The 23167-nt window shown below is 47.9% G+C and overlaps 1 protein-coding gene across 3 annotated transcripts in view; it reads right to left on the bottom strand.

Annotated features, from left to right (window-relative positions):
• The window catches only part of PSMD10 (proteasome 26S subunit, non-ATPase 10), an 86994-nt gene that overhangs the window by 17717 nt on the left and 46110 nt on the right, over positions 1 to 23167 (bottom strand). The window contains exons 1-3 of one of the 3 annotated variants that reach the window (XM_052813088.1): positions 21201 to 21241; positions 7311 to 7889; positions 4830 to 4981 (exon numbers count right to left, since the gene is read on the bottom strand). In XM_052813088.1, the coding sequence (XP_052669048.1) occupies positions 4830 to 4981; positions 7311 to 7411 (253 nt within the window). In that variant the 5' untranslated portion in view covers positions 7412 to 7889; positions 21201 to 21241. Of the gene's footprint in view, positions 1 to 4829; positions 4982 to 7310; positions 7890 to 8776; positions 9101 to 21200; positions 21242 to 23167 lie in introns of those variants that run through there. The other 2 variants (XM_052813087.1, XM_052813092.1) reach the window with 2 other exon arrangements.

Raw genomic sequence — 23167 nt, 5'->3', positions numbered from 1 at the left:
AAGCGAGCTGCCTAACGCCTGACTCACGCCAGGAGCTGTCACATCACTGGAAACCTTCGCAAGACACTGCCATGGCTGTCAATATAGTTAATCCGTACCAGGATTTAAATTCAGCCATTTCCTGTTTTGACTGAAAGTCATCCGATCTTGGCAAACAAAGGAGGAGGCCAATACAGTTAATGAGGAGATCCCTGTTATTTTTACTGGCACAAGGCTCAGCTATGTCTTCTAAGCTCTCAAGGACCCGAAAGAAAAAAACAATAGGAGACGGTAACCTTTAGAGCAGCCTGCCAGGGTATAAAGTTGCATTAGACATTTTGCTGGCAAACAGGCTTTCTTGCTACTGCAAAACCAAAAGGATTAAACTCTAAAACAGCAATGAGAAACTAGTCTGGTCAACAAGAACGGCATGTATTTATTCACACGCAGCTAGGTCTATTTTAAAGAGTAAATCTACCTGTTACAAAAACTGCCAAATCTCTTCAGGATATATTTCATGACACAATACAATAGAATCAGAAGCTTAAAGGATTCAGATGTGACATTAAATAATATAGCTTCACTTGTTATCTGGTTAGAAAACTGTACCAAACCCAAGAGCAGATCAGTCCTACGGACAGGCTGTGATATCAATGTCACGCTGGTGCTGCCCGTGTGGTGCCATCCAGCATCAGCACAGTCAGCCCGCAGGTAACGGGGATATCCGAAGATGAAGCTTCATTCCCCCTTGCCTGTGCATCCCCATGGAGAAAAATGCTGCAGTCCCAACTCTTCCTCCCCGCCCAGCGCCTGGTCCTGCGGTGCAGGGGACCACGGCAGGCGTTGCTCGGGGCTGTCGGCGTTAGGACCACGTCTGGCACACACATGAGATGGCAGCTGGGTGATCCCGTGGTTTCCGCAGCAGTGGGAAGTCGGGGAGTCACTCCTGCTGCAAGACGGGAGCCTGGTTGTGTAAGAACGAGCCAGTTTTAGAGAGTATGTTTCTGAGAGAGGGGCTGCGTTTTGTCCATGTAAACGTTGATGTGCAAAAAGCATCACTGAACATCGTTTTGGGAGAGACAAGCTGTGGCATGGCCGGTGGCACGTGCAGGCCACGTCACATGCAGGCATGGGAACGCACGCTGAGGAACGTTTATTTATACAGGGAGCCACGTCCTTCTCTTCTGCCCCAGACCTGAGGGAGGGAGATGCCAGCAGGCAGCTGCTCTGGAAGTAGAGGAACCAAACACAGAGCTCCCATGTTTTTCCCCTGCCTGTCATGGTTGAAAAGACCTTGACAACCGAAGACTGCATTCATTTCTCACCTCACGTCCAAAGGCATTGTGTCATATTTGCTTTTCACTGACACTTCCCCCTCACACAGAACTCCCCCCTCCCAGCTGGCAGAGGCAGCGGGAGGTGTTCACTTCTTCCCATTCAAACCACTGCCCTTCAAAATGGCTCAGCCACTGACACAGCTATACCTGGCTTCTATAACCACAAACAAATAGGTTATTAGTATGTTATAATCCATCAAGACAAGCAAAATACCTTTGCTAACTTCAGGATGAGACAGAATAAGAAGCAAATTCCAATAGAAATTAGTAGTGGCCTGACCAGTTTAACTTGTCCATATGTATATTTAAATACATATATATACAGCCACTCCTGCTCTAACACTTTAGCTGCTTTACTCATTTCCAATCACTTCAAAACGAAGACACTCAACGCTTGGGGAAGGCACAGCTAACTGTGCCATCAGGGCTGACTTGCCTCAGCAGGTGGATAAAATGGTCTCTCTCCAAGATGATTTTTAGCTCCCATCCATTGCACACAAGCTCAAGGAGAAGTTATCACCAAATTCATCCATCTGTGCTGCTCTGCAGGCTGTAGTTTAAATATAGGGTATCTATCCATTTTATAGATTTATATTACTGCCGATTACTAGTGTCTTCTATTATAAGCAATAGCAACAGTGAAGACCCTTAGGGATCCACACAACCCTCCTTTCTGAAGGTTAAAACCCTCCTCCAGGAAAGGTCACTGGGCATTCTCCTGTGCCGGCACAAATTTCCACCTCTCCTCAGCCTGTTTACCATGCAAAGGCAATGCCAGCAAATATCTCAGTGGGGCTTCTCCATGCAGGAATTTTCTCATTTCACTCCCTAACACAGTCATCAAAGACTTTTAAATCAGGATTAACAGCCCTGAAGTCATGAACATGTTACACTGATTTGGCTAAATAAACACACACCCCTTCATCACCTTGAAAACCAACAGAAGGTGAATGACTCTGATCTTTCCAGAAGAAAAAAAGGTGTCAAAATGGCAAGCAAAGGCCCTTATCTCATCTACTGCAGATTGAACGTGAGCTGCATGGCCAAACTGTTTGTAAAGGGGCCTCATCCTTGTTCCCCGATGGGCCAAGCGCCGCTCTCACCAGTGCAATACTCTTGCTGACAAGTCAGTGAGAGAAGTGCTTGCCCTCACATGTGAAGGAAGGCAATCTATATGGTAACCACCCCAGGAGCTGAGCAGGCAACAGGTAACAGCAAGGTGAAACTATCAGCTGCAGAATCTTGATCCTCTACCACTGCTGTAAAATGGCAGTGGGAAAAGTAAAAGGAAGGAATAAAGTCACATGTTATACCTGTGCTTTATCAAAATAAGTCTGAGAATAGAAAAAGAGAAAGAAACGGAAGAAAAAAAGTTGAAAAAGAAATGAAGAGGGCTAAATCTAAATGTAATTACTATAGTAATTTAGCAACATTTGCTTCTTCCTTCTTAAAACAGCATTAGTCAAGTAATGCGCATGCAAAGACATAACTTGCATATTACTGCTATATTAATGAGATTATTTTACATGATAACCTGAAACCACATCTCATATGTGCACATCAGCAGTAAAAGTTAAATCTAAAACCAACAGTACTTCAGATTTTGCTTTCCTGAAGTGGGCTGCAAGCTAAAGGTGCTGATGCCTCTGGCAAGGCAAAAGGCAGACGAATCCAATTCACTGCTGGCCGCTAGCTGGGCTGCAGATGACAGAGCATTTGTCTGACCTGGGCCCTAGCAGAGGGGCTGCTGAAGCGTCTGTCTCTTCACGCAAAGAGGGTGCAAGCACAAATGCACATCCTCAAAAAGCAGAACATGCTCTGCAGAAATGGCCAGGCAACTTTGTCGAGCTGGAAAAGGTTTTATACGTTTTAGCATTCTGGAGGGATGATAAAAAGTAAATTTAATGACATCATGAATCCTTAATACCAGGGGTAAAAGCAACTTCATATGAAATATGATGGGCCAGTGCTGCATCAGAGGGCCCAATGAATCTATGCTAAGTTATGAGACCTGTCAGGGATAAGCAAAAAGCAAAAAGAAAATGAGGCTCTCGGTTAGTGAAGTCCCTAGCCAGCGTTTAGCTTTCAGAATGTGTCTAAGTAATGTGGAGCTAAGAGGGGTATACTAAACCCAGGCAATTAATGTTACAGAGATATCCTGGCCAACGAGGCCCACCAAACAAAGGAGTGATCTATACAGCTGCTACCCCACAGCAGGAATGGGCAGCTGGGCCTAGGAAAGAGGGCTGAACTGAACTGGTGGAGACGACATTTGAGTTTTGGGCAGATGGAAGATAACCCTTTATCTAACAGTAGTCTTTACTGCAAAAGAACAGAGCCCAGTTATAGGGTACTTATATTAGGGACCATGGTAGACTTTGCTTAGAGCTGTCTTTCAGGGCCATGGCTTCCCCAAAGCAGCAGCAGCCAGTAACTCACCAGCCGTGTCTGAGTATCTGTGATTACCCACCCTGACAAATGATCAAGGAGGTTTTGTGAAACTGGGCTGCAGTTCCACAGTCCTGCTGCAGAGTCAGTTGACCTGTCTTCATGTTGAGGACTGGATGTGAATCATCCCCGGTTCTGCTTTGCACAAATGTTCAGCAAGAAGTGCCAGCTCCAGGCTGGTTACGTTTGGGCTCAAAGCACAGTCCTGCTCATTTCACACAGGGCTGAGCTCTTCTCTTCCCTGCCCTGAGCCAACAAATCTGATTTGATCTGGTTTACATACCACCACGGGAGTTCATCTGCACGTCGAACAACACACAATACATCTGCTGCAAATTAGCACACGGTCCCAGATATACCCTTGCTATGGCACAGCAGCCTGGGTAACATTCAGACTTGGCCCCAAAGCCCTTTTTATTTTGAAAACTACATTGTGCCTTGGAATTATTCCCATGTAAAAAGCTAGGCATGGACCCTCTCAAGTAGGCAAACATTTGCCAGGAGAAGAGAGGCACCCCTTCCCTTTGCAGAGACGTGACTGACCCCACCACTCTGGAGGCCTAAAAGAGCAGACAGATGTCTGTTTTTGTCAGACCACTCTAGGAATTGGGGGGGGGGGTGGTGGTGTTGTTTGACCCACACCTATCAGTTTGATGCCAGAAATTGCCCTACATCATCCCCTTCCCTTTTTGCTTTGAGTGGGCGGCTGCGTGGTGCTTAGTTGCTGGCTGGGGTTAAACCACGACAGACAAGAAATTATACCAGTGACCTCTGACAAATAGACATTTTGGAAAAAAGAAGCTGAAGTGGGGAAAAGGCATTTACCGCACGCAGCTGGTAAACAGCTTTTGCCTTGGTCCTCTGCCACACTGTAATTTTTTCTTTGGGCCCTGATTTGGATAATCAGGTATCTTTTTCTAGTACTTAAAGCTTAGATGACAATCTCCCGATGACAACACAAAGGCGGGTCCCCAACAGGCTCCCAGTACAGGCAGACCCCCATACTTGACCACTTTTTTCTAGTCCATCAATTTGTTTTCTTAAGGTGCACACTAACATACTTACTTTCCAGTTTGCCCTTTTTCCTTCTAATAGATGCCCGAAGTAGATCCGGCCCCTCTAAGTCTTCCTGAAACCGTTTTGCCTTCACTTCCGAAAACCATTCACCTGTCACAAACTTCTTCTTCTTTTCATCCTTGATGGAGCCTTGTATCCGCCTGAAAGTCAATGAGAACATTACACACCAAAAAGATCTCCAAGGTTTCGACTTCCCCTGAGCTACCTTCGTAACAATTGTCCGTACAGTTCACCTGTCCAATACTACAAAGGATTCAGAGAATATTCTCTGCAATCACAAGGGCCAAACCAGCATTAAAACAAAAGCTGGTTTATTCTTTATTGGAAATGGGAACAGCACCTTGTAAACACAGGCTTTTACCTCTTCCAAATTTTACAAATCCAAATCAGAGTCATCTGCCAAGGAGATTTGCCTATTTGCTTTGCAGCCCTGAGGGTTTGGGAAGGGGTGGGGCTGTTTGCAGGTCTTGCACTTCTCCGTTTTATTTGTCTATTAAACTCTTCAGGAGGGGCAAACCTTTTTGCATCAAATCTGAGGCAAACCATGGAAATAAATCATGTTATTTAGGGGAGCAACCTGTCCCTGCAGCATTCTCCCTGGACACTGCTCCTCTCCCTGCTCCTCCTGCCATGCCAATTTTGGCACTCAGTCAGCTTTCCTTCCTGAGCACAGCTTCTCCTACTGTAACTCGCTCAGGCACACCCAGGGCTGGTTTTTGGCACCTAAACCCGTCAGTGCTCTGTTTGCTAGCCTGTACTTTTAACCCTCCTCCAGTTATTCTGTTTTTATACCACGGCTTACTGAATTAGCTGCCTTTCAGCTGGCACTGCCTCCCACAGCTCACCACAATTCAGGGTCCCTGCGAGACGTGAGAGGCCAGAGGAAAACTCCCACCTCAGTCCAATTCTCATCAGTAAGAGGGAGCAAAACCCCGGATAACTGTGGAGCCTTGAAGGGTCACATTTGGCTGCCTAAAGGCCAGAAGGGAGCAGGTATGGGATAACTGGGCTCAAGCCTCTGCAGGCAGTGCTGGGGGGCCCAGCAGGACTGACAGGCAGGGAGCTGCACAGCTCCCATCTAGACTAGGGCTGCATCTGCCCCCGTGAGGGTCTCGAGGTGCTGGGCCAGAGGAGAAATAGGAACATATTTTAATCTTGTTGACACCAGATCAGTGTAATGCCATTGATTTCATTTCACCCAGCAGGCAGGTTGTTTGGACCCAAACATGTCCACACTTGCACCAAAGGTCTTACTGCATATAGCCATACTGACAGCAAGTGGCACTTGGCACCACCCCAGTCAGGATCTAACTCACTTTACTTCCAAAGGAAAGCCTTCTGTGCAACAGCTTCCAAAGACAAGTGAAACAAAACTGAAATAATCCAAACGCTCTTTTCCCCAAACCTCCACTGCAGAGCAGAAATGTTACCGCATTTCAGAAAAAGAAAAAGAGAAGAAAAAACCTTTTTGAAACCTTGTTTCAATTCAGAGGAGATGTAAGAGTATGCGGACACATACACCTGAAGACCAAGCTGCTTGCATGCCATCACCAGTTCTGTTTCCCCAGCTCTCACCCCCGAGCAGAGGCCAGGGCACGTAGGCTCCCTAGAGCCTGATGCAAATCAACCCACTCCCCCTTCAAGCCTTCAGCATCTCTCCTACATGGGTCTTACTCTTTTTTGGCTCAACAGCAAGTTGGAGACTCACATCCTTCACAGGGGTAAGCTGGCACAGGGCCATCCACCCTCACATTACTTGCCCTGGAGAGTTTGGTGCCAGCTTCCTGAGCCTGGTGCATACTGTCAACCCAGATGGCCTAATGGCTGGCATTTAAAAAGTGACAGTAGCAACAAGCAATCCCGATCAACCAGACCTGAGCTCCAGGATGGTCAGTGGCAAGTGAGCTGAACTGAGAGCGATTCCTGGCTCTGAAACAGCTCCCCGCAAACCTTTGGCAGGTCACGTAGCCTCTCACTGCCCCTCTCTGCCTGTACAACTGATGCTGCATACACACCCACCTCAAAGAGCACCGGAGGGACACAAAGCTGAGATGGGGATGTAAAGTCTCATTTTAAAACACTCTATGGGATTTCTGTGCTACCAAGTGAGGAAAACAAGGCAGCAGCTACTCCCCTGCTTGGACCTCTGACACCGGGAAATCAGCATCTTCCTCCCCAGAGCAGGAAAGGGATGATTTCCCTTGGCGTCTCTGAGGGCTGCTGATTAACTCAAAAGAAGAGTCCAGCCCTGCAATCCTGCAGAGAGAGGACAGCAGTGACAGCAGGATGCCTGAGAGAGCAGGAGGTGCAATGAAAAGATCCGTCAGGATCTGAGCAAGAAGGGACAGCACTGCTGCAGCCTGCGTCTCTCCTTGTTGCACACACACACACACACATTCCTCTCTAAAAGAAGTAAACAAATCCCCCCAGGGAAAGCTCACGTCCTGCTGTTATTGCACGCTCTCTCACCTGATGCGATCCCCATCCTTCTTCTTCAGCTCTGCATCTCTCTGCAGAACCTTCATCAGCTTCTCATACTCCTCCTCGGTCAGGAAGCTCAAGTCCAACATCTTCCCTGCAATATTCTTCAGTTCTTCAGACAGCTGAAACAATGACAGACCAGGAACTAATCCAGCCCAGACTGCCGCAATGCCATGGGCAGCCCCTGTGCAGCCCGCCCTGGTGCGCTGAGCAAGACGTGGCTGGAGAAAAAGGACTTCACAACAGCATGGCTTGGGTGGAAGTTGCGTTAGCACCTGGACTTGCACTTCCAAGCTCTTTGCTGGCACGTTTCTCTGCGCTGCATGCCTTCCCCTGCCAGGAAAATTGTCTCAGCAAAATGATGCTCCTTCGCTTTTCTTCAGGCACGGTTGCAGCGATTTGGAAGCCAACGTCAATCAAACAGGCAAGCACGGGAAGGAGCGAGCTTGCCGCCCGCCTTAGCTGCCTCAACAGGCACGAAAGCTCCTCTCACCAACGGCAACCCCAGCACCTCTGGCATGCGCTTTCTTCAACCGGGAAGTCTGCCTCCGTGGAGTTCAAGCATCCCTGCAAAGAAATAACACCGAGATGCCTTTTATGATAAGCACGACATATGGTAACCGAATGTGTACATTGGGGGTTTTTATTTGTTCTTCAGCACAAGTTCCAAAACAAGCTGCCCTACTTTCCTCCCCGTCCTACAGCTCCCCACGCAGTATTATCCTAACCAAGACAATATTTTATTTTAGCCGCTCTCCTACTAACAGGTAAACAGTTGACTCAGCACGCTACAAGCAAAATATGCATGTAAATTACCAAACGCTTGCTTGCTTTTTACCTCCATTCTTCTTTTCCTCACTTCTTTCTGCCGTAAATGAGACCGAGGATAAGCAGCCAACCTTTGTAAAGCAATTGGCAAATGATAGAACAGCAACCTGCAAGTGTTATTGCTGCATGTTATGCTATAAAATACCAGAGGCTGCTCATTTTCTAATGTGCACGCACTTTACTTTATGCTGCACTGGTATTTGCTATTCAAACAGTACGGGTGCAGATCACTTAGTGCTTCAACAGAAGTCGAAAACAGCCAGAGGCTGCAGGGCGTGGAGGAAGAGTATATCATGTGTTGCTTTGCTACTTTATTCCTTTTCCTCTCTCCTGACCAACTTGAGGGCAATAAGGCACACCTCCTAGGGAGCAGAAGTTCTGCTTGTGTCCATGCAGGCAGTTTCTAGCTCACCAGATGGGATTTTTCCACTGCTTCTAAGCCTGTCAGGTGACTGTGGGTTTCATCATACTTGGCTTTTTCTCCCAGTGTCACAGCCTTGGGAGTCAGGTCATTAAAAATGAATAAATCCCAGCTTTCATGGCAAACAGGATGGCAACCACCACCCTCCCGGGCCACCTATTTCAGAGCTTAGCTAACTGGCAAGCAACTTCTTCCTATTGCCCACCCTAGATCTCCCTGATAGACGTCAGCCCGTCCCATCCACCGTGGGGATGCTCCCTTTGCAGCCGTCCTCACAGGGTTTTACACTTCAGCCTCCACGTTAACTAACCCCAGCTCCTTCAGGTTCCTCAGAGCTGGCTGGGGTCTTCCATCGTTTTTGTCACTCTTCTTTGGACTGTCTCCACATGGTGCACCTCTTCCTTCAACTGGCATACCCAAAGTCGAGCACAAGTATTTCAGCTGAACTTTGCTTATTTGACATCATTTACATTATTTTATGGATGATACATTCCCAAATGTTTGCCTTTTTCATAATGGTGTAACAACATGTTAGAAGAAAGAATAGGCATCTGACCTGAATGCTTACAAAGAAATACCACAGAACACCACATAAAAAGGCTCACAAAAGGAATGGCCATTGACATAAAAACTCTGTAATTATTTGAAAATAATTTTTGGAGGGAAGGAAACAACCTTTCATGTTTCTTTGAGGCAAGTATGGCTGTGCTTGTCACGCTACAATTACAGCCTTTATCATCTGAGAAACTACTGATACGACTCTAAATAGTTAAACCAGAAAGAGTAATAAAAAGCCCTGATGAATCTCTACTGTTTAAACCTACATTTCATCCAGCTTCCCACAGCACTTCCACGCTTGGTTCCAACCATCTACTCTCTCTGGCTCTCAGGCATAATCCTACTTCTATAAAGACATTTACAGAAATTTCTGGGACAGATTTTATTTTTAAAAAAGTATCTAGGGACACAGTTTTCACAGTATTTGCTTCTCTAGAACTTTTATTTATTTTTAACAAACCCATGACGTGTGGGCTGAAAGTACTTCAGAAAACATTTTCAGCAAAGACTCATATTTATTCATCAGTATGGTAGTCCATTAGAATAAAGGCTACTTCTTTGCAAATAGCCTTTTTTTTTCCCTGAGAATGTTCTACCTTACTGCAATAGTTACATTAGAAGGAAAAGGTTAACAGCAACCAAACAGCCAACACCTTCTTTTGTTTTAAATAGTTAAAAATCAAACCACCTAATGCACTCGCTGTGGGAAAGTGAGGTGATCCAGAAGACCGCTCCACCTGGAGGTTTTGCTGGCAGTCTCAGGAGCTGCAAAGCTGTCGACCCAGGCCTGCAGGAGTAAACAGGGCTGGGAAAAGATCTCCATATGTGCCACAGCCCCAGGGCTGGCCCTGCTGCCACTTGAGCTTTTGCAGCCTCTGATGGGTGCACGGTGCTGCCGTGTCTTGGACGCCGCAGAGGGTTGAAACAGGAGAACCCCACCATGAACCACTCAGGTACACAGCGACGAGGGAGAGCGTGTTATTTTGTTTACTTGGGTCTGCAAGCGCAATAGATTAAGGATAAAAATCAACTGACATGTACAGTATGTTATCAGGATCTGGCAGGTATACTGCACCATCATCATACGCAACCATCGCCCGCTCCTCCAGATTGCTTAATCCTAGAGCTCACGCTTACACTCCTTCAGCAGCACCACACAGCTTTGATTTGCTTTGGTAGATTGCACATAATCCTCTCCCCTCTCAAAGCCTTGTTAATAAACAGTTTGGAGACCACAGGGATGATGCACTACAAACACCTAAATCAACAGATCCGTAAGAAAGCCAGGACCCCGTGGGTCTCGCACAGACGGGGCCGCTTTCTGTGTGTCCTGCCCAGCCCTCGCCTCGCCACCTCTGCAAACAGCAGGGAAGGGAAACACAAAAGCCTTGCGGATTTGTAGAGCAACGATGGGAGTCATCGGGCAGCGCTGGGGCAGATTTTACCCTAGACTGGGAGCTCTTAAGTGCAAGCACCTTTATTAGCCCGCTGATGTAAATTGGTTTTGGACAAACCGTGACAAGCAAAAAGAAAGTTGCACTCTTCTTCCCTCCTGCTGATGGGAGACCCTTTCTAGGTCAGGATTGTGCCCTGGCAACAGGAGCAAAACAGAGGGTCATGAAAGAGCGAATTGTTTGTGTCCGGATTAGCAGCATCTGCTTGAAGACTGATGCGGCACACCGTGCAGAGCAAACTCAGGCTGCTCTCAGGCACTGCACCACCACGATGCCCCAGTGCAGGGAGAGCAGCCCTGCTGGGACCTGCCACTTGTCACGACAAAGCGGATGGGCAAAATGGATTATCATGGCTACAGGAAAGACCATAAATCTGAGCAGAGGAGCACACTGGATGTCCAAAGGACTTTCTTCCCTCTAACTGCTTTTCTGGGGAAGAGAATATCACAAAGAGATGGACTCGCATGCCCAGCTGTGTTGACAAATGCTGGGTGGGGGGGGTGTGTGTGTGGAGACAAGCAGAAGCATGACCTACCATGTGGCATAACTGGCTGCATCTCTTACTGTGATAGCTTTTGATTTCTTGTGGCCACCTCCCCAAGAAGCAGCGAATGCTCCAGTCACCGGAGAAGATCTGTGATGGTATGTTATGCAGCCGCGCAGCTTGTCAAACCCAGAGCCCAAGCACAGGCAGAGAAGTGAGGCCTGTTCCATTAAAACACCATACTGGGATGTGCACATCTTACCTCCCAAGAGATTTTCAGTGTTCAGTTTAAAAATACAGAAAAGGCCATACATGGCTAGACTGACAGTCCCTGTAACGCACTAGTTTATCTTCAACAAGTGCTAACAGCATACGGCTAGAGAAGGTACAGCGAACCATCCTGCGCTCCAGCTTCCTGCAAGGTACAGGGCAGGGACTCCCCGAAACAGGAGCAATGTCTCTGCATTTCACAGATTTTTCTAATTACTTTCTGAACTCACATTAATTTTAAGCATTTGCAGTATCCTCAAAGCCCCACGGTCCCACAGCCTCACTACGCTTTAAATGCAAAAGTATCTGCCCTCGTTTTGTTTTGACCCACCGCTTGCTTCATTTGATATCCCCAAGCATTTTATGAGAAAACCCAGTAAGGATTACTCTGCATTCACCTACTCCACGTTGCTCATTTTACAGACCTGTGTCACAGCTGTGGTTTTTCTTCCAGAGGAAGGACATTTGTTGTTTGCTGATTCCAGGTGTTACTCAGGGAGCTTTGGTCATTCCTCACACCCCTCTCTGCCCCCCATCTAGCTTACTACAGAACTGCTTAGCAGTGTTTAGGTACAAAAAGGCTTTTCCCAACACCTGCAACCCCTGGTATCTTCACCTGCGAGACTGGTTTTGCAGTGCCAGGAGAGGTGGTGTAAGCCGTGCCCAGCTGCAGCTCTGCAGCCGGGTGGGAGACAGGCAATGCCAGCCTTCACACGGGGCACAGCTAACGGCTCTGCCAACCCCTTGGAGAGAGGCGAGCTCTGATCACCTGCAGAAAAGCTAAGAAGGATACTAATAAAATGAATAGACCTTCCCTTTGTCAGCTGCTTGGACTGTGCACCAGCAAAGAGCAGTGCCACTCAGGGAGAACAGCAGTCCCACGTGTTTTGGAGCTGACAGCCAGGGAAAGGCCAGGTGCTGAGTGTGAATCTGGGGAGTCTCCCGTTTACACCAGCTGAGACATGGAAATTTGTGACCTGTCCAAAAGTGCCCCCTTCAGCAAAGCATCAAGTGGCGGAATGACATGCACTCCCCTAGCACCAACCCAATATCCAACCCCTAAAAGTGAAGGGGCAAACAAACACCAACCTTTCTCCAGCAGAGCGCAACGTCCTCTCGCAGGGAGCACACCTGCATCGGGGCACACCGAGTGAAAGCGCGTTTGGACAGCCTGCAGCCTGCACAATGCTCATTTCCTTGTTCCTCGGTGCTCTGCAGCGTGTCCCCACACAAGTGATCAAAACCAACTGAATTACCTGTGCCGGAGGTCCTGGCTCCTCTCACTCGGAGCCTGCTGGCCACGCAGGTCATGGGCATGCAGCTGCGCCCTCAAGGAAAAGCTCAAAAAGGTGTAGTTCTGGAGCGCTTTCCAAAATAAATAGTTTGACTAATCCCATGTAGGGTTTCTGCAGCAGTAAGAGCTATTTATGAAAGAGAGTATGTTACAGACCTCTCGCCTGAATTAATATATTCTCTTTCTTCAAGTTTCTTCTTTTTATTACAGTGGAGGAGGATGTTGTTGGGGAGTTGTTTGGGTTTTTTAAGTAACTCTCTTTCGAATAGTTTCATCAGGTGAAAACTAAATGCTTTCTTAGCCTAGCAGGCATGAAACATAGCCCCTTTTGGAAAGGCAGGTGCTGAAGGGGCTGCCGCCGCCTTTGTGCTGCATTTTCATTTTATTTCTGGGAGGTTTAACTCAGCTCCAGCTCAAAACAGAACTATGTTAATGCTCTTCATAACTAACCCGAGCACTAACTGCTCAGCTGCACAGTACCAGCTCAGTGCTCTTGCTGTCATCTGCCTACAGACACAAATTATCTATAGACCATCTGCAGGGCACTCCAGTCTCAGTTCTGATTTCTCAGCGTGCACTTTTCCCTCCCAATGCTGCACATCCTCCTCAGCGCTGGGATGTGCACAGATCAATAATATACACCATGGGCCAAGCACATTTCATTGACTAGAGGCTGCATTGCATGCAAAGAAGAGGATGAATTTAGGAATTTTAACCTGCCGATTTGGTAGTCAGGACCCACAAATGATGACTGTACTTAACAGCCCAATTTCATCACCTAGGTCAGCATAGGACCATCCAGACCCACCTCACCCTTTGAGACCTGAAGCTGCACATAGGTCCATGTAATAAAGATATGAAAACATCCCTACCCAAAACATAACAAAACCCGGAACAGATAATACTGATCTCACAAGGCTATTCATAGCCAGATGAAAATAGCAGCAAGCTGGAAAGGCTGCTTGCCTCTGTCCATGCCTCTTCATCACATATCCTGTCACAACGTAAGGAAATAACCTCCTTTTGCTTTACAATGTGTGGACACTTCCCAATACCCTTATTAGTCAAGACAGCTCTTGTAGGGCAGGTCAAAACCAAGAGTAGCATTGTATTAAGAATGATGGATGTGGTCCTGGCACCCACAGTTGTACTGCAGTTCCCAACACATGCTGTAGTTACCAGTATCAGAAAGACTTAGCGCCAAAACTGCCATACCTGTACAGAGTCCGTGATCAGCCTGTGCCTCTCCCTGTCTCATGCTGGAGGATCCAGCCCCACTCTTACTCCCACCTGATTTCTTCTGCTGTCAGTACCATGAAATATGCAGAGATATTGCCATCACTATTACACAGGCAAGACACTGACAACCATTATAATGCTCATAGGCATAATACTATGACATTTGATTGATGTCCTTCACCAGTGGAGAACAAATAAAAAGCAAACTATAGGATGGTCCTTCTCTTTGGGAGGGATGGGCTGAAAACCAGCATACAACCTCCTGTCCTGGGGCTGGACTGTGTCTCCCTGCCCCGAGTCCGCTGCTGCGGCTGCAGCCAGAAAGGGAGCGGTGCAATCCCAGTTTCTACCCAGTGCAGGAGCTCGCCGTTGGTTGCAGCCTGCACCAGCCACAGTCACCAAGAGCAATGGCAGTCCTGGGCTGGGAAGCCACGAGCCGACAGGGCTGCCGTGGCAGAAGGGAGCCAGATGTGTGAGTCTCACTTAGACCTGTGGCAGCTCGACTGATGTCAGTGCTCCCTTTTACACACGGACAAGCCCTCAAGGTGCAACAATACAGATAGGAACAGTATTGCACAAGCGTACAAACATAGCTCTTAAAGTATCAAATTGCCAGATAACATCGAAAGCAAGTCAGCGTGTAACCTTCACGCTGAAATTCAGGTGCTCCTAAGGCAGCCGAGGGTTGTCCCGCTGAAAAGGCACACGGCTGAACAGCAGACACCCCTACCCAGGTACATTCTGCCTGTGGCCGCAATCACACCACCCACCCTCTTTCTCCCTCTCTGTGCTCACATCTCACCTCTCGCTGTCATGAAATAAATATATAAAAATACCTGCCTTTTGGTTAGCCATTGTGAAGTGAAGCTCCGCAGCACCACAAGAGCTCCTCCAAGGTGCATCATTTTCTCTTAATTTGCAATATGCCACTTGTAGCTATGAACTGTCTGGTCCTTTGCAGACCAACAGCAGCTGTGAGCTATGAGAACAGAGAATACATTTAATGTAATTGTTTTCTGAAAAGCTATTCCAGTAAAAATGCTGTGGCTGCACTGTCTGCAACAATATTCTGTCAGACTTGCCCCAGTGAAAGGAGAGAAAAGAATCTACTGTTCTAACCCAAAAAACTCCTAAGCAGCTAAGTCATATAGAAATGGCCTTCAGATGAGAGACAGCTGATAAGATAAAGAATAACTTCAAACAAAGCAGGCAATTGTGGTCTCCCAGAGCAGTCCACATATAAACGCATCTGTTGCCACCACACAGGGAATGTCAAGGCCAAATTCTGGCAATACCAGGCTGGTTTGGTCCCACTCATCTCCAAATGCCAAAATTACTCAAGCGTAACTAGCCACAGACTTTACACAGATTTTCCTCTGTTTAGCGAGGGCTGTACATGACACAACGTGCCGTTCCCACCTCAGACACAAAGATAAGCAGCTGGTGCCCACCGATAACCGCCACCGACGGCAGCTTTGGCAGGTCCCGAGGGGCAGGCTGGCAGACAGCAGCTCTGACCCTGGCGATGGCTCTTCACTCCAATATACATCCCAGAACAAAAAACACTGTTCAGTTCACTGTGAGCACAGCCTTGGATGGTTTCTCTCAGTTTCAGTCATTGCCTCACATTACACTTTCCAATAATGTCCAGCACAATGGAAAATCTCAGCTGTTTTATTAAAATCTTTTTCCTCCTCCTCCCCCTGGGCAGCTTTAGCAAAGGACGTCCATTGATCAAGAATGGCCCTGAGATGCTCTTAGGCGTGTAGGAATTGCAGGAATTTATCAGAGCAAGAAGGTCTCTAGCCCAGCCCCTTGAGAGCAGCCAGTAGAAGATATTTTAGAACGATACAATGCTAAGCCAAAAAACCAAGTAAAGTCCCCTATTCAGTGCATGTGGGGAATGCATAATTGAGGAAATGCTCCACTGACCACATTAGAGGTGGGTGAACTCTGCTTATTTGCACTCAGCCTCAGAAATACCACTGCTTCCGAAGAAGGTATGAGACCGATAATATTATGTAAGGTTTTGTTAAGGCTTCAGTTTCCTTTTGTAAAAAATGATGCATAAGGATTTTTCTCTCTTATGCATTTCCACTCAATGCAATGTAACTGTCACTTGAGTAATTATCTACGCTGAACTCTACCCATCTCCTTCTAGCAAGGAACTGCATGGGTGGAATTTGCATTACATACTATTTACTTCCTTTTATCCATCTTTAATTAAGTAAACCATCCTACGGTTACCACCTAGCGTAAACAAAAGACTGAGCTTCTCAGTCCTAACCATTATTTCCTAGAGCCAGCATCGCCAAAAAAAAAAAACCATCAGAGAAGAAGTGTGACTCAGACTCCTTAAGGTCGATAAGGCCTTTTACTGGTAATAAACTGATAATCCAACACTTTAGTTTAAATACTTGAGAATTCTGTTTATTTCATAGGTGGGGACCATTTGCAGATCTTGCAGGATGTCGTTCATTGTAAATCTGCAGATTGCCAGAACACAAATAAACAAGCACAGCCACCTGGGACACCAAGAAATCCTCTAATATCCCATTGAACAAGGATGGACGTGTCCTAGCTGCAAGAGAGGATGCCAGTATTTCAGTAACCTTGCTATGTCTGTCACCCAGCGAGACCCGCTCTGCCTCGGTCCAGCCCCAGCCAGGCAGGGAGTTTGGGTGGAGGCGAGAAGGAAGCGCTCCCACAGCACCACTAAAGGCACTTGGCTTTGGGGTGGGGGGCAGAGGCTTGCACTAAGGTTTGAGCTAAATCTGCACTTACATCCTCAAGAAAACGGAGTTTTAAAAGAATTTGCAATTCCCTGTTTATTAGTTTGTAACAAACCTTCATCCCCACGGCTTAGCTGTGAGCCAGTTTAGAGTTCCTCATGCAAGTCGTGCTGCGTTTCTGCTGCGCTGACATTTCCATCAGAAAAATATCCTGGTCTCCAGGCTTCCCTCTCAGCCAAGGGAGAAAAGTCATGTTATGTCAGCTTTAAAGAAGCCAGCTCTCCTGCTAGCAGTGTTTTTAGATGCCACATGGTATGAAGGTTACTCCTAAAAGCACCTTCTCAGCTGTTACACTTGAAAAGGCAACAACAAATAAATACACGGTAGCTAAAAGTGAGAAATTAGCAGCTTAAAGCAAGATCACTGCAGGTGAAGGTTATGTATTCAGACTAATCATCTCCCTGTCCCCATTTGTCACTCACTCATCCTCAGAACCTGGATATTTTCAATATGAAAAGGGAGATGGAAGATAAGTTTTGGCTGAGTTCAAACAAAGAAACTGCAGGACTGGATGAAGAAAAAAACAACCACCCATGAAAACTTCTGGCTCTTCTTTTTGGCCCTGAAAAATATTTGCTGACCTCAACTCTGCTTCCTTCCAAACATAATTTCTCCACATTTGCCTACAGTGGTGACATGTCATAAATTGCTTTCCTGACCCTGCTTGTTATGCCCCAGTAATACTGAGCTTGCAGCACCTGCCCGGCTGTCTGGAGCAGCTTAGGAGCCCTCAGAATCAGAAGCCATTTCGTTGAAAAAAACCTCCAAAAACCAAAAAAACAAAACAAAAAAAACCCCCTTGGTTTTGTAACATGGTGGGAGCTCAGAAGTCAAAAATATGCGGGCCCCAGTTCCTTTGTACTCCTCTGCCTGCTGAGCTCGATGGCATGAGGCAGAGCATGGTGTTAAAAGCCACGGGAAACCAGTGCTGTTTGTTTAGGAAACTTTGCATACTGAGGGATCCTTCACTTTGGTCAACAATCATGTTTAAGCCTCAGCCACGCCTGGATGATTCTGAGACAACTCAAAAATGGAATGAAGGTAACTGCAAAACAGCAGGGTGCATCTCATCATTGCTTACAATGAGGTATATTTGGCAGGTACAATTCCCTCCAGTGTCTGGGAAAAGGAAAGTTTTGGAAACAACCTTCTAAGAAATAATCTCCTGACCTGCAATTTCCAGTTTGTGATGCCAAAACACAGAGGGGCTAGATCCAGAGTCTGGGGTCAGCCTCCACATTATGAAAGGGAAGAGAAATGAAGCTCAAGTCCATGCTTGATTTGGGATCCCCACCTTCTTCTCTTCTAAGTTCCAAGCTTGTGCCAAGGCCTGGATTGGTCTGTGTTGTGCCCAGTTCAAGTACAGAAATGCACTATGCCACAATTTTAAATAAAGCTCTTTTACTTTGTCACCCTGACATACAGTGAAAGGAAGCTCTAGGGAGAGTAATCCCATTACTGAAGCTGTGACTTCACCTTCTGTCACAGATCTTGTTCCATGAGAAAAAATTCATACATGGGAATATTTTTTAATAAACTGGCCACTTTTCTTCCAGGAATAATGCAACTTTCCAGTGCAATAGTCACAAATTCACTTATTGGAGCCATGTATGTGCTCTAGCAGCTAGATGACTTGAGTGGGATAGGAGGTCTCTCTGGCAGCACTTGTTATCTACAATAAGAAAAAAAAGCACCTGCTTCCACTCTATATACCCTGCAGTGCTCAGAATAAAGTGAAAGATCTTGTATTTAATTCTTCCTAGTGACGGGTGATGTAAAACACCCACAGATGTGAGGAGGCTAATACTACCAGAGACAGGCAGTCTGAATTCACAAGGAAATTAATTACGCCACACTAATTTCATCACAAAGGCACAGTTCTCGTATCAGGTTATCTCTACAGGAGAAAGTTTCAGTAGGTTAATTAACTACAGGCATGAGTATAAACAGATGTGCTTAAACTAGCACAAATCTGCATGTGGACATGGACTGTCATTCCGTTTAGCTCAAGATAAAGTTTGCCTAAACTCAAGTGAGAAATCCAAACACGGGTTGCACCAATTCAATTAAATCACTAAAAATAAAATCAGTTTCAGATGATCATCTGGTACCATTTTCTTGCGCAGACAAGGTCCTTCTTCCATCTGTGCAGCTCCATGAATACTTAGCAAACCTTGCAGGGAGGCGGGGAAGACAGACTTTTTGGATAAGAATAACAAGATCACCTGTACCGTTAAACAACACAGTTTTATTTCTAAGTGCTCAAGCTGAGTAAGATTTGAAGCTTTTACACGAGCAGTGAAAACTATAATTCTGCCCAGACGTAACTGTATGATGATACAGTTGTGCAAAGTGCACATATACCCTGCAGAGGGTAAGACATCCGCCCAGTGACACTCAACGCTATTGACTGCTCTGCTTTGCAGTGCTACACTCAGCCCGGCGAGCCGCATGTCTGCGAGAAGGCAACAGCTTGGGCTGAGCTTGAGGTGAGGCAAGCCTATTCAAGCAGACACCCAGAGCAGTTGCCAGCAGCATACAACATCCTCCTTGGGTAAGCTTCGCTGAACTGCTGTCCCAATCCTGCCTGTTTTCTCCCCTCCAAGATGAACTGTACCATTAGGCTTAACTCGCAAAAAAGTAACTTGATTTTGATTCAAGAGTCACTAACAGGAACTTATTTCTGAATGCAGCTTTGCTGCCTGTTGACTCCTCCAGGGCAGCTACATACTCCTTTCAACTTTGTTGCAAACATTTATTATTGTTCTTTCTCTCCCCCTACATCTCTGAAGCGTAGATAACAATATTGATTTAAATGCAATCAAAGCGAGCCTGCCGTACAATGAACACTTTGTCCACGTTGGTCATACCGTGGCAAGGGCTGCCTCTTTCCCAGTGATGGAGGCCCATTAAACAGACGTGATTTATGAGTTCAGGAGGAAAAAAGAAGTTTGCTCTTCAATTACAGAATTGCGTAGGAGAGCAGAAACTTGAGTCCCCACGTGGAGCTTCTCAGATATGCTGCCAAAGGTGGAACAGGGACAGAGAGGAGGGGAGGGTAAAGGAGATGGGTTCAGCCCTCATAACCAACTGATCCTTGCCTCCTGACACCCTCACCGAAGTTTCACAGCGGTAGGCCAGTAGATCTCCACCATCCTGACCATACCCTGTGGTCTGCCCTTGGGGCAGAGATGCAGGGGGCACAGAATGGTCTATAACTTTGCTGGGGAAGATAAGTTCCACGACAAACCCCTTTTTAAATAAAGTGTTCACTGCCAAAGAAATCCAAGAAAGACATAATAAACCAAATAGTGGTGGCCACAGGTTACCAGAGCTTATACAACAGCATCAATCGCACCAGAGAGCAGCCTGCAAAGGGAGCAGAAATTAATAAATGTTGTTGTCATGCCAACTATTTACAACAACGATGCATGAATAAGGAAGTAAATAAAATGAGGATGGAGGGGAGACTATGGAAATACAGACAAAACAGCAGGAGAAGTTACAGGGAAGTGACACCTCATGTTCCAGGTTTTCACAAGTAACTTACAACACAAAGTGGGGAAACAATAACAAAAAGTATGCTATAAAGCATCAGAAGTACCCCTTATTTTGTAGGGTTTTCCTTTTTTTCCAAAAGTTTTTCATGTCAGATTTTCTCTACAACACAGCCGCATCTTCGGTCTGACACCTCTCCTCTGAAAACCAGCAGCCGCCTCACAAACTTCCTTGCAATAGAGGCCACAAACCCACTCTACGACTAATTACAAAAGGCCTTGACAACACAATTCACCAAAGTGAGACAAAAATACGCTTTTATTTAGGTAACGTCCCCAAGCCCCGACCAGGCTGACAAGCGCGGTGCCGCAAAAGCCCAGGCAGGGCACCGCCGAGCCGGCCCCGAGCCTTAACCCGAGGGGCACCGAAACGCACGGACGCCACGGAAGAGCTACTCCTACAGCATGCTTGCGCCCGCAGCCACGTTCCCTACCGGCACGTCCATTCCCCGCGACGAGCGTCGAGGCGTCGAGGCCTGCCCCGCGTGCCGGGCCCGGTGGCTGCGGGCGGCTCCCGTGCCGGCTGTTAAACCTAACGCTCCCACCCGTTTCGGCGGTGCCCCACGGGTGCCCGGCACACGGGTCGTGCGGGTCCCACCGACGGCAGGTCCCTGCCCTCCGCCTGGACGAGAGGTCCCGCACCAGAACCGTGGGCACCCGGGGCACGGCGGGCTCCGGCGGCTCCCCGCGGCGGGAGGGAGCGAGGGGAGCGGTGCCTCAAGCAGCGATCTAATCGCCGGCCGCCGCGGACGCTGTCCCCGGGCGGGCGGCGGGAGCGGTCTGACCGGCGCTGCCGGCAGGCAGCGGTAGCCGGGGGCGCCCCGTCCCGCGGCCGAGCCCGGGACACGCACGGCCCCGGGACGCTCGCACCCACCGCCTCTGAGCGGGTCCGGCCCGGGGGCTGCGCTCCCGCCCCCCACGGACCCCGGCACCGGCACCGGCACCGGCACCGGGACCGGGCGATCCCCCGGCGGCCCTTACCTGGCCTCGGCGGCGTGGGGCGGCCGGGCGGGGCGGGGCTATGCCCCGGAGGCGGGGCTATGCCCTCGGGGGCGGGGCCGTGCCTGTCCCGGGCGGCAGCACCGCGGAAAACCCGGCCCGGAGTTCGGAGCGGTGAGAGCAAGGAACCGGGGCGGGCGGGGGGTCAGGCAGGTTAGCGGGGGCTGGGGAGGCAGGCTGGGGTTGGGGATCCTTTCGATTTTGCTTATTTTATATTTTGGGCTTGTAAAGACAAGGTAACTAGTCCCACCCTTGGCACAGGCAGGACAGGACCCGCCTCAGAGAGGCAAGGCATTAAGAGAGGTGTAAGGCATTAAGAGAGGTGTAAGGCATTAAGAGAGGTCTAAGGCGTTAGGAGTGGTGTAAGGCATTAGGAGTGGTGTAAAGCATTAGGAGAGCAGGTGTAGGCAGCAACGCTGCCCGCCTTAGCCCGAGCTCTCTGCGTGAGGCAGCCCTATGGCACGGAGCAGCCCCGCAGCCCCACCACGCAGAGCAGCGACTGGAGCCACCGGCCTGCTCATGGCTCCCAGACGTCTCCTCCCGGGATGGCAGAGTTGCCTGGTTCTGAAACAAAACCCGTCCCTCTCCCCTCGGTCCGTGCCCGAGGGGTAATGGAGAGGGATGCTGGGGGCCGAGGGGTATTCCAGTCTTCAACTCGGGCAGATAACGAAGAGCAAACCCACCCCGCAAGGCCCTGTTCAAACCCGACCCGGCAAAAATTAAGCTCCGAGTTAGGATTTGGAGGTACATTCCCAGCAATTCCAGTTTATTGGGATTCCTACATCCCTGCTGTTCACCTCTTCAACCTAATGTAGACCCATGACGCTGCCCTCCATCCCCCTCAGTGCCCCCCGGTCTCCGTCCCCTCACATCAAGGCACAGCCACCAAGAAGAGAGACGCAAGGTACAGCAACAGATCTTAGGCAGGGAGGAGAAATCAAAAGGCTCCAGGAGACCTGGGGAATGCACCTACCTTGCTGATCTGGGCCACGGTAGTCTACAATGTGCCGGTGCTACGTTAGGAAAAAAAACAGTGCAGCCCTCAAAGGATTTAGCACCCAGGCGAGAAAAGGGCATTGAGAGCAACACGCAGCTATTTGCAGTACGTGCTGTCCTCACCAGTTGCAGATACGCCAGCTCCAGCAGTTTTCATCTTCTACAACAGATAAGACTGAAGCAAGACTAGTCACACTTTCACACGGGCACTCAGTTTCTGATAAGTGTTTGCCTGCTACACACAAACTCTTTTACATGACCGTCCCTATTTAAAAAATGGGGAGACAAAGGACACAAAGAGAAGCACCTTGCCCCAAAGTCCGATTTGTCCCCAGCAGCACCACTGACCCGTTCACAAGTTCCAGCCTGAGACAAAACCCTTTGATCTGCCCAACGATGTGCTGCTCCCGGGCAATCTTCAAGTGCCTCTGCAAGCCTGAGCCTCTATACAACGGGATTGAAGTATTCTTTTGAAAAGAGGGACATTAAGAGTTCAGGACATGGCAATATTTGGATTGGAGTATTTGCTTTCCCACTCTAAATGCTGATTTCCAGCTGCAGTAAACGAGAATCAGTCTAATGATCTCTATTAGCTGAGATAAGTTTAGTGGCAGCTGTGCATTTCCAGCTCAGGTAAACTGAGAACTGAGGAAAAAGAGACAGCTCTGCTGATGGCCTTCAGCTCCTTGGCTTACTCTTTCCCGTGGTGCCTTTAGGCTATAAAATGGAGCGCTGGCTTTGAAGGCAAATAGCCAGAGTCTTACTCCTGACCCTACCATTAACTTCATATAGTGCCATAGAAATCACTTAACTTTTCTGTATCTCAGCTCCAGTCAATAGCAATAAGACTAAAGCCTGTTGAGATCAGTAGGAGCACTGTGTTATTACTGTAGCTTGGCTTGGATGCTCAGAATCCATTTTGGGGTTTCAGCATCAAATTAATCAGTGCAAAC

Source organism: Harpia harpyja, chromosome 18 (assembly GCF_026419915.1).
Source record: "Harpia harpyja isolate bHarHar1 chromosome 18, bHarHar1 primary haplotype, whole genome shotgun sequence".
Classification (NCBI taxonomy): Eukaryota; Metazoa; Chordata; class Aves; order Accipitriformes; family Accipitridae; genus Harpia; species Harpia harpyja.
The sequence above is the reverse complement of the archived record's forward strand: the minus strand, read 5'-3'. Positions and strand labels throughout refer to the sequence as shown.